A 12,550-nucleotide genomic window follows, 5' to 3' on the forward strand; every position below is an offset into this window, starting at 1 on the left:
TAGAAATAATGATTTGTGTTAGAAATTATTATTTTTTTCCTTCAAACTTTGCTTTTGTCAAAGAATCCTCAATTTGCAGCAATTACAGCATCGCAGACCTTTGGCATTCGAGCTGTTAATTTGTTGAGGTAATCAGGAGAAATTTCACGCTTCAAGAATCTCCTCCCACAAGTTGGATTGACTGGATGGACACTTCTTGCGTCCGTACGGTCAAGATGCCCACTTCTCTTTCTACTCTGCTCAGAGCTTTTTGTGCTGTTCTCTGAAGGGAGTAGTGCACACAGCTGTAGGAAATCTTCAGTTTCTTGGCAGTTTCTCAAATGGAATAGCCTTCATTTCTAACAAGAACAGACTGTGGAGTTTCACATGAAAGTTTTCTTTTTCTGGCCATTTTGAGCGTTTAACTGACCCCACAAATGTGATGCTCCAGATACTCAACCTGCTCAAAGAAAGGTCAGTTTTATAGCTTCTCTAACCAGATAAACTGTTTTCACCTGTTCTAACATGATGCACAAGGGTTTTCTAATCATCCTTTAGCCTTCTGACGCCATGAGCAAACACATTGTACCATTAAAACACTGGAGTGACAGTTGTTTGAAATGGGCCTCTGTACACCTGTGTAGATACTGCATCAAAAAACATTTGCAGCTAGAATAATCATTTACCACATTAGCAATGCATAGAGTGTATTTCTGATTAGTTTAAAGAAAACAGTGCTTTTCTTTCAAAAAATAAGGACATTTCTAAGTTCTAACTTTTGAACGGTAGTGTATATTTTTCTTTTTACTGTTTATCTTCCATTACAAGATTATATTAATAGAAAGACATTTGTACAATTTAATTCACACTGAAGGACAGAGACGTAGATATTTGATGTAAAAATCATATGGATGTGTTCTAGAGGAGTCCCAGAATGCACTGAATGTTGTATTTTACACTTAATCTCTTCAAGTACAGTGTTATAATGTGTAACTTCTTGTCATTAGGCCTGTCACAGTTACACATTTTGACTATATTACTACAGAGATATTCTGCCATAAACGATAATACTTCAACTGTTTTATGCTTTTGACACACATAAAGCAAGATGATCCTTGAAAAACATTTTAAAATAGACAGTGTTTGTTTGGGACTGTGTGTGAGTTTGTGTGTGTGCAAATTAAAATTAGTTGGAAAATATAGAAAAAATCTATTTATTTATTCATTTTATTGTTTTTTCATGCACATCATTTGAGATTTTCACAAACAAAACCAGTATTTAATGTGTTAAAATGTCAAAATATTATATAATATTTGGTATGTATGATTAGAGCAGAAGTAAATGAAGACATTGATTTTAAAAAATGGACAAAAAAATCTGTACTGCATAAAAATATTGCGTTTTTTTTTTCAATGTACATTTTTGTCACGAAGGACCACAGCTGTAACTATTTTTAAAGGACACGAAGGTTAAAAACAGCGTTGGGGAGTAACAGATTACACATACCAGGACTAAAACCAGGTCTAAACTAGATCTAAACCAGGTCTTAACCAGGACTAAAACCAGGTCTAAACTAGATCTAAACCAGGATCAAACCAGGACTAAAACAGGTCTAAACCAGGATTAAACCAGGACTAAAACAGGACTAAACCACGACTAAAACAAGACTAAAACAGGACTAAAACAGGACTAAACCAGGACTAAAAAAGGTCTAAACTAGGACTAAAACAGGTCTAAACCAGCACTAAAACAGGTCTAAATCAGGACTAAAACAGGACTAAACCAGGACTAAACCAGGTCTAAAACAGGTCTAAACTAGGACTAAACCAGGACTAAACTAGGACTAAACCAGGACTAAAACAGGACTAAACCAGGACTAAAACAGGACTAAACCAGGACTAAAACAGGACTAAACCAGGACTAAACCAGAACTGAACCAGGACTAAACCAGGACTAATACAGGACTAAACCAGGACTAAAACAGGTCTAAACTAGGACTAAAACAGGTCTAAACCAGGACTAAAACAGGTCTAAACCAGGACTAAAACAGGACTAAACTAGGACTAAACCAGGTCTAAAACAGGTCTAAACTAGGACTAAACCAGGACTAAACCAGGACTAAAACAGGACTAAAGCAGGACTAAAGCAGGACTAAACCAGGACTAAACCAGGACTAAAACAGGTCTAAACCAGGACTAAAACAGGACTAAACCAGGACTAAACTGGGACTAAAACAGGACTAAACCAGGACTAAAACAGGTCTAAACCAGGTCTAAACCAGGACTAAACCAGGACTAAACCAGGACTAAACCAGGACTAAACCATGCTGCGTGGACGTGTCTCCTCCTCTTCCATCAATAATATTCTTTATACAGTTCAATAAAGTCTGGGCTTTTAATTTTCTTTTAGCAGACAAAACATCTTATGTTATGATATCCTGGTCTTTGCTTCTCTACAGCAAATCAAGTAATAAAGTAAAGTATTCAGATTACATTACTCACCTAAAGTAATTTAATGGATTACGTTACAAACTACAATTTGGGGTATGTAATCTGTAATCTGTAGGGGAATACGTTTTAAAAGTCACCTTCACAACACTGTTAATTATCACAGTTCTGTCCGGGGCTCTTTTCCCGTCATAACCCGCGTGCGCGTCACTTCCGCACTGGGGGTGTACTGCCGCGGCTGGTGCCCGGACTGAACACTCCCCCCTCTCCCTCGGGCTCTGGCTCCTCCTCCACCCGCCCCCACGGACCGCCCTCCCCGCTACACTGTGCCCCAGGAACCGCTCAGATCACCGTGTCCCCGTCTCCCTCCTCACCGCCGTGCCTTTCAAAACCAGCTCCGAACCGGCTCCGAACCAGCACCCCAGCCTCCCTCCTCCGGCTCCCTCCGCGCCCGGGGACCGTTTACGCCGAGACTGTCCGTTACTCTCCGAACATTCCCCCCCGCCCCGTGTGGACAGTTTGACCGGGGGAGCGCGGCTGAAGGCACCAGGAAGCTAAACCGTGCTAAAGCTGCTATAGGTCCTTATCTGCCCGGAGCGTCACATCAGCGCGGAGCTCAACGGGGGGGGGAGAGTTTTTTCGGAGCCGCTCTTCCGCCGGCGTTGAACCGTCCAGGGCCCCGGGGGCACTGAGATGACGCCGGGCCGGAGGAGATAGCGGTTCTTTCTTTGGGGCTCTTCGGGGGCTCACAAACTCTCACAAACTCTCACATCCTAAACATCTGTTTCCTGTCACTTGGACCAAAATGGCTGCGGAAGGGTCTGTCAACTTTCAGTGGCTCAACCGAACTTGTAAACTCGTGGTGTTACTGTGTCTCCTGCACATATCGGTGACTATATTTTTCTACGTCAGCTCTTTCGATTTACGCTTCGCTTTTGTCCGAAACCAGCAACACAACCCGCGATTTTTCACGACGAACAACAACAACAACAACCGCTCGAACCTCGTCCCCCCGGAGACCGCTAAGCCGGGCGCAGCGGAGCCAGGAAACCCGGGGACTGCACGGACCGACCCGGGCACGGAGACGCAGACGGCGGCGGCGGCGGCGGTGAAAGAGCCGAAGCAGAGCGCCCCGGAGCCGGTCAAGAAGCTGGACAAGTGTCCGGACACATCGCCGCTGTTGGGTGAGTGACGGTCCGCCGCTGCATCACGTGGAAATACTTTTAATAATCCGTGACGTGATGAGGACAAACCAGGACCAAAAAAAAAAACTTCAAACTTTTGTACTTAAAGCTGCACTGTGTAACTTTTCTGGTTGCTTGTTTCTATCCATATGTTATGTTCATATGTTGACATTAAACACCTTTAACTTACATTTATCCGATTATAGACGGTTTTATAGCTCAGAAATACCTAGAAAAAACGACATTATGACATAGAAAACATAGAAAGGTTTAATGCCGTACTGTGAAACATTTCAGACAAACCGATAACATCTCCCGGACGAAAAGCATTTGACCGACTTAAGGCTGTGCAATCGCGATTTCGATTTGTGTGTCAAATAGAGCTGAGTATCATTAAGAAGTTGCCGATACGATACATACCTCGATACATAGGCCTCAATTCGATACATACCTCGATATGTAGGCCACGATTCGATACATACCTCGATACATAGGCCACGATACGATACATACTTCGGTACGTAGGCCACGATTCGATACATACCTCGATACATAGGCCACGATTTGATACATATCTCGATACATAGGCCAGGATATGATACATACCTCGATACATAGGCCACGATATGATACATACCTTGATACATAGGCCACGATTTGATACATATCTCGATACATAGGCCAGGATATGATACATATCTCGATACATAGGCCACGATACGATACATGCCTCGGTACGTAGGCCACGATTTGATACATACCTCGATACATAGGCCACGGTACGATACATACCTTGATACATAGACCACGATTCGATACATACCTCGATACATAGACCACGGTACGATACATACCTCGATACATAGGCCACGATTTGATACATACCTCGATACGTAGGTCACGATACGATACATACTTCGATACGTAGGCCACATTTCGATACATTCCTCGATACACAGGCCAATAAATTTAATATAAAAACGTTAACAATAAATTAATATTGAAAATTCTCCCGACGATCGATTAAGAAAATTTTATTGAATTCCCATCCCTAGTTCATATGAAACACAAACATTTTAATTCTCAAAACAGTGAAAATGTCAAATGTGTCGCAAAACTCCTAATCTGGGCCAAAAAAAACTAAACTAGTAGAGCAATGTCCAAGTCCAGGCCAGTCCAGAGTTCAGAACTAAACCAGGACTTTACTCAGAATAACTCTTAACTTATCTTGGCAAGTATTGAACTATTCTTCAGCCTACACATCAATAATCTGTTTTAATCTCGTTCTCAAAGACGTTTTTTAAGCAATATTCAATTTTAGCCACGAAACAGGGAAGAAACTGGACTGAACCTGGACTAAACCTGGTCTTATATTAGACTAAACTGACTCTTGTGAGATTTTAGCCACGTTATAATTAGGGCTGTGCAAAAATGTCAAAATATCGGTATATTGTATCATTTAATGTGATGATACAGTATCGATATTGTGGTCTGCTGTATCGATATATCGCCAAGAGTATTTTTTTTTGTTTATTTTACTCAGTTATTTTGTTACAGAGCGACAGTTTTGTTGCTCGTTTAGTGGAAAGAAACTTGTTCTTGACTCAACACATTTGACATTTTCACTGTTTTGTAGCGGCGTAACGATATCCAAGTCTCATGACACGATATCGTCACGGCATGAACCTCACGATACGATATTTATTGCGATATCGTGGGAAAGCTCACGATACAGTGGGGAGGCTCACGATTAGAGATGTAACAATATCCAAATCTCTCCGTACGATATTTTCACGACATACGTCTTTCTCGCTCACTCCAAACTTACTTTCTGCTGCTTGATTACAGTTTTCGGCTGAATTTTTCACTATTTGCAGCGAGACAGCGGCTTTTTCTACAGAAGACATGGGTCCAGTCAAGCAGTAACGGAGGGAAACGGGCAGATTTTTTACATTGAAATAGCTCTTATTCAGAAACTAGAGGGACTATTGAAATAAGTAAAGTATCAGAATGTAGGAAAGAGTTACACTCCAACAGGGTAAAGTTAAACCTGTGATATTCTTTCAAGTTGTTGACAAAAAATTAAAAAACTCATGTCGGTAACGGAGGGAATGAAATATGCAGCACTTTTTGGCCAATAAATACAAACAGTGATAACTCTTGGTTCTCACTTACATATCCTTAACAAACTGGTTTGAATATTTGCTTCATATAGTTTTCTACCATATGGTACAAGATTAGGTTGAAAAACGAGATTTTTTATTAAGAAAGGTCATGGTAACGGAGGGGAAAGTAACAGAGGGAAAATTGTACAAGCAAGTAGAAGGTGCATGATTTTACATCATTTGTCAACTTTTTTCTTCCAAATACTTTAATATTTCTTCAAAATGAAAGGAAACTATTTCTATAAAATATGTCAGTCCTTCCAAGCAAATTTTTATCATTTTAAATACTTTTTTTTTTTTTTAAATCCTGTACCTTCATCAACAATTCAAAGATGGAATAACACAAGATATGATGAAATACATCCATTTATTTACATGATTTGCAGATCTTTGAAATTTGGGAAATAATTTTTGTTCCATGTTTCATACATGGTCTGTTTAAAACATATGTGAACTTTAGAACCAAAAATGGTACAGAAAAAAGGTCAACAGTTTCATAAACTAGAGTACATATGTATCTGTTCAATACATTTTTATATCAGATGCATTAACTTGAATTTTTGGCCTTGTTGTTTACTTCTGCTTGACCGGACCTACATGCGCAGTAGAGTGAAGTGACAGTGGTACAGGAGTAATAGTAGAACTAGATACTGACACACAAGACTAGAGCCTCTCGCGACTGTCAGTGCGAACATTTTATAATATAACTCACACCAGAGTGTAAGTCGCAGGAAACGAGCAAAAAAGCATGATATTTCAAGTTTTATAGTAGCACTTGTAATTGAGTAGATATTTTGCTATGTAACTGAACTTACATAAACTCCATCCACAAACACATTTGAGATAGAGCTGATAAACTGATTGGTACCTGGAGAACTAAAGATGTGAGTGAAAGGAGAGAGGGGCGGGGCTAGGGGGTATGAAGAACAGTGTGATTGGTCCGACAGGTGTCCACAAAACAAACTCCCCCCCCATAGCCAGGGATTTGTAAACAGAAACAACTGGCTGTAATCAGGGCAGTCCTGCGTGATGTCACATAGTACTTGATACCACAGAGGCCACTGGAGTTCACACACACTCATTTTTTACACATTTTTGTCCAGATTATTTTGCAGATTTACCTCCTTTCTTCTAAAAATGACCAAAACAACCACTAGAAACAGTAAATCATATTATTAAAGATGCACTGCGTAACTTTTTGTTCTATGGCGATGTCATTGCTCTGCCCAGAATGTTCCACAGTGTGACATTATACAGATCTATCTAAAGTGTTGGGAAGATAACTTTTAAAATGTATTCCCCTACAGATTACAGATTACATCCCCAAAATGTAGTTTGTAACGTAATCCATTAAATTACTTAAAGTGAGTAACGTAATCTGAATACTTTGGATTACTTGATATTGTCATGTTTTTTAAAACTACATGAATGTACCAACCACATCCTGAAAATTCATGTTTGTTCTCTTCAAATTGGCCCTGGTTTAGTCCTGGTTTTAGTCCTGGTTTTTAGTCTTGGTTTTAGTCCTGGTTTTAGTCCTAGGTCTAGAACTAGGTCTAAACCAGATCTAAACCAGGTCTAAACCAGGTCTAAATCTGATCTAAACCAGGTCTAAACCAGGTCTAAATCAGATCTAAACCAGGTCTAAACCAGGTCTAAATCAGATCTGAACTAGGTCTAAACCATGTCTAAACCAGGTCTAAACCAGGACAAAACCAAGTCTAAAGTGGGCCTAAACCAGGTCTAAATCAGATCTGAACTAGGTCTAAACCAGGTCTAAACCAGGTCTAAACCAGGTCTAAACCAGGTCTAAACCAGGTCTAAACCAGGTCTAAATCAGATCTGAACCAGGTCTAAACCAGGTCTAAACCAGGTCTAAACCAGGTCTAAATCTGATCTAAACCAGGTCTAAATCTGATCTAAACCAGGTCTAAACCAGGTCTAAACCAGGTCTAAATCAGATCTAAACCAGATCTAAACCAGGTCTAAACCAGGTCTAAACCAGGTCTAAATCTGATCTAAACCAGGTCTAAATCAGATCTAAACCAGGTCTAAACCAGGTCTAAATCAGATCTGAACTAGGTCTAAACCAGGTCTAAACCAGGACAAAACCAAGTCTAAAGTGGGCCTAAACCAGGTCTAAATCAGATCTGAACTAGGTCTAAACCAGGACTAAACCAGATCTAAACCAGGTCTAAACCAGGATGAAACCAAGTCTAAAGCGGGACTAAACCAGGTCTAAACCAGGTCTAAACCAGGTCTAAACCAGGTCTAACAATGAGAATAAAAGCAGTAAAAGCCTGTCCTGGTGCATTGTGTGGTTCGTCAGGTGAAGCGTCCCGTCAAAAGCTTTTCTCTTTTTTGTTTGTCTTTCTTATCGCTTTTGTCTGGAATGTCTCAGCGGCACCCTTAAACCTGCCTGTCGTCACGGAAACCGAACCGGACCGAGCTACGGGTCAGATCTGCGGAGAGGCGACGCCACTTACTGCAAAACTGTGTTTTTCTTGCGATTTTTTTTTTCCGGCTATAAAACCACCTGTAATTGAATAAATCTAAAAGTAGAGCTGTTTAATGTCACACTGCGGAACATTCCAGGCAGAGCAGTGTCATATCTGTAGAAACAAGCAAGTGACAGACCCTTAAATGAAAAGTTACACAGTGCACGGAAAGAATTTTACTTTGTTTTCCTCCAGCTTGGCGAGATTTCAGGTCTAAAGTTGTGTTTCCTGGTTGATAATAATGACGGGAATTTCGTAACCGTTTCCAAGCAAACATGTAGTAAACCGGGCCAAAACATCCCTAAAGTACACACAGATTATAAAAAGTAAAAGTACAATAAGAAGAAAACACATTTTTGTAGTTGAAATAGTGTTTAAAGTATAATAAAAACCTGTTACTTTCATTGTATAGAGATTTTAGAACAGCTGGATATATAGTTTATTTTGGATTTATTTATGTTTTTCTATGTTTTATTTCATGTTCAAAGTGTATTTTATTAATTTTATGTTTTATACTGCTCTAAGGTAAACATTTGTAGACTATATTTATTTTTAGTTTGAGTGAAAGTGTTTTTATTTGAGAGAGAAATGCTGAATAAATGGAAATAAACAAAAAAATAATTTCAGTATTGACCAAAATTAATCGTGATAATGATTTTTTTCATAATCGAGCAGAATCCGTGTATCGTTCGTTCATTCGTTTTTCAAAATAAAAACAAAAATAAGAAAACGAAAAAAACAACTATTTTATTCATTATTTGTCTACAAAATCAAAATGAAAGAACGGGTAACAATTTGTTTTTTCAGTTTTAGTTTTTGTGTTTAAATAAATACTCGAAAAAATGGATAATGGCCGTTTCCCGTTTACGTGACTTAAACTGAGATGCAGGACTAAACCAGGACTAAACCAGGACTAAACCAGGACTAAAGCAGGACTAAAGCATTATTAAACTGGTCTCAGTTCTGGTCTTGTTCCCGGTCTCAGTCCCAGTCTCATTTGTGGTCTCAGTACCGGCCTGGTCCCGGCCTGGTCCCGGCCTGGTCCCGGCCTGGTCCCGGCCTGGTCCCGGCCTGATCCTGGTCTGGTCCCGGTCTGGTCCCGGTCTCAGTCCTGGTCTCATTCCTGGTCTCATTTTTGGTCTCAATCCCAGTCTGGTCCCAGTCTCAGCCCGGTCTAATTTCTGGTCTTAGTCCCAGTCTGGCCCCGGTCTGGTCCTGGTCTTATTTCTGGTCTCAGTCCTGGTCTGCTCCCAGTCTCAGTCCCGTGTCAGTCTTGGTCCTGCTCTGGTCCTGGTCTCAGTCCTGGTCTGGTCCCGATCTGGTCCCAGTCTCAGTCCTGGTCTCATTTCTGGTTTCAGTCCTGGTCTGGTCCCGGTCTCAGCCCCATCTCAGTCCTGGTTTAGTCCTGGTCTGGTCCTGGTCTGGTCCTGGTCTCAGTCCTGGTCCCGGTCTGGTCCCGGTCTCAGTCCAGGTTTAGTCCTGGTTTAGGCCTGGTTTAGATCTGTTTTAATCCTGGTTCAGTCCTGGTTTAGATCTGGTTTAGTCCTTAGTCAGTCCTCGTTCAGTCCTGGTTTAGACCTGGTTTAGTCCTGGTTTAGTCCTGGTTCAGTCCTGGTTTAGATCTGGTTTAGTCCTGGTTTAGTCCTGGTTTAGACCTGGTTTAGTCCTGGTTTAGACCTGGTTTAGTCCTGGTTTAGTCCTGGTTTAGACCTGGTTTAGTCCTGGTTTAGTCCTGGTTTAGTTTAGTCCTGGTTTAGACCTGGTTTAGTCCTGGTTTTAGTCCTGGTTTAGACCTGGTTTAGTCCTGGTTTAGTCCTGGTTTTAGTTTAGACCTGGTTTCCTGGTTTAGTCCTGGTTCAGTCCTGGTTTAGACCTGGTTTAGACCTGGTTTAGTCCTGGTTTAGTCCTGGTTTAGTCCTGGCCGTTATCCGTTTTTTCCATTTTTCATTTAAACACAAAATCAAAAACTGGAAAAGAAAAAATCATTATCTGTTTTTTTAAATTTTGGTTTTAGAGACTTTTTTTTTTCCCCCCATTTTCTTATTTTTGGTTTTATTTTGAAAAACACACGGATTGCGCAGCCCTCGACGGACCCTCCACCGGCGAAGTTACGCAACGCACCTTTTAAATCCGCGACAGTGTGCGCGGCGCTGTGGTCTCGGGGGCCGGTCCACGGTCCAGTCCACAGTCCAGTCCAGTCCAGGGTCGGCCCGGCGCTCGGGTCTTCAGCTGAAACAACACCCGCCCAGCCTCGGGGTCAGAGGTCGCTGCCGTTTGACACCGCCACTTCTGCATCGCGTGATTCGTCTGGAGTATTCGGTCCAGTCACGGTTTTAAAAAAAAAGGAACTAAGCCTCTTCTTTTTTATTTTTTTAATGTTTTTATTACATCCCAGTTCTCTACAGTTCAGTTATTGTAGTTAAATTTTAGATTGTGTTAAATTTGACGCCTGGTTGGACGTGGGCGGGGCATCTGGGATAAATATTTACTAATTTACGTAAGAAATTAAGATTTGACAAATACTAAAATATAAATATATGAAACCTTTATTTTTCTGTTTATTTGTGCGGTTGTAGGGAGTATTATCTGTTCCATAAGGGTGAGTTGTTGTGCAGTTGTAGGGAGTATTATCTGTTTCATAATGGGGAGTTGTTGTGCAGTTGTAGGGAGTATTATCTGTTACATAAGGGTGAGTTGTAGGGAGTATTATTTGTTACATAAGGGTGAGTTGTAGGGAGTATTATCTGTTACATAAGGGTGAGTTGTAGGGAGTATTATCTGTTACATAAGGGTGAGTTGTAGGGAGTATTATCTGTTACATAAGGGTGAGTTGTAGGGAGTATTATCTGTTACATAAAGGTGAGTTGTAGGGAGTATTATCTGTTACATAAGGGTGAGTTGTAGGGAGTATTATCTGTTACACAAGGGTGAGTTGTTGTACAGTTGTTGTGAGTTGTGAGTTTTTGTAATAATTTTTTATTTATTTTTTTCCGGACCGGGCCAGGACTAGACCAGAATTAGACCAGAATTAGATCAGGACTAGACCAGGACCGGGCCATGACTAAACCAGGACTAGTCCAGGACCAGACTAAACCAGGACTAGTCCAGGACCAGACTAGTCCAGGACCAGACTAGACCAGGACCAGACTAGTCCAGGACCAGACTAGACCTAGACCAGGACTAAACCAGGACTAGACCAGGACCAGGGTAAACCAGGACTAGACTAGGACTAGACCAGGACCAGAGTAAACCAGGACTAAACCAGGACTAAACCAGGACTAAACCAGGACTAGACCAGGACCAGACAAAACCAGGACTAAACCAGGACTAGAGCAGGACCAGACTAGACCAAGACCAGGACTAGACCAGGACTAGACCAGGACCAGACTAAACCAGAACTAGACCAAGACCAGGACTAGACCAGGACTAGACCAGGACTAGACCAGGACTAGACCAGGACTAGACCAGGACTAGACCAGGACCAGACTAAACCAGGACTAGACCAGGACCAGACTAAACCAGACTAAACCAGAACTAGACCAGGACCAGACTAAACCAGGACTAAACCAGGACTAAACCAGGACTAAACCAGGACTAGACCAGGACTAGACCAGGACTAGACCAGGACTGGACCAGGACCGGACCTGGCCCAGACCAGGACTCAACCAAGACTACACCAGGAAAGGGCCACAGTTAGACCAGGACTAGACCAGGACTAGACCAGGACTAACCAGGACTAGACCAGGACTAGACCAGGACTAGAGCAGGACTGATCCAGTGTCATTAGTGGAGTATATATATACATGTATGTATATAATAACACACCATCGTTTCGGGACAAGACCGGGACTGGGCACAACTCAAATGCAGAGGCGTCCAAACAGAGGCGCCTCGGAGGTTTTTTGATGCTCCGGTCTGAACGGGACTGAAGACATGACTCACGACACTTGGGTTTTTGTGACATCCCCAACAGGAGTTAAAGTCTCAGCGGTGGATCTTTGCGGTCTCTTTGCTCTCGCCTGCAGCAGTACCAGTATTGTGACTAAACAGACCCTCGTAGCTACGTTGTTTACCAGTATGTCCCACAGGTGCAGATCCAAACAGAGGTCAGACCGGTTTTAGTTCTGACGGAGTTTATCTGTAGCTGGAAATCTCTTATCGTCTTCATGGATATTTAAAGGAAGTAAATGCGATGTGCACCGTGTTTCTCTGTCACACTGCAATTTCACTGTAATATTTGCATGTAATACTCCATGTTCCTCTAAAAATATGTTTT

General features: G+C 41.6%; 1 protein-coding gene across 1 annotated transcript in view; it reads left to right on the top strand.

Annotated features, from left to right (window-relative positions):
• The first annotated feature begins 2,736 nt into the window (after positions 1-2,736).
• The window catches only part of b4galt1l (DP-Gal:betaGlcNAc beta 1,4- galactosyltransferase, polypeptide 1, like), a 50,518-nt gene continuing 40,704 nt past the window's right edge, over positions 2,737-12,550 (top strand). The window contains exon 1 of the mRNA XM_020933425.2: positions 2,737-3,611. Within this exon, the coding sequence (XP_020789084.1) occupies positions 3,233-3,611 (379 nt within the window). The 5' untranslated portion in view covers positions 2,737-3,232. The remainder of the gene's footprint in view (positions 3,612-12,550) is intronic.

Source organism: Boleophthalmus pectinirostris, unplaced genomic scaffold (assembly GCF_026225935.1).
Source record: "Boleophthalmus pectinirostris isolate CB_2022bp ecotype Guang Dong unplaced genomic scaffold, ASM2622593v1 HiC_scaffold_3, whole genome shotgun sequence".
Taxonomy (NCBI): domain Eukaryota; kingdom Metazoa; phylum Chordata; class Actinopteri; order Gobiiformes; family Gobiidae; genus Boleophthalmus; species Boleophthalmus pectinirostris.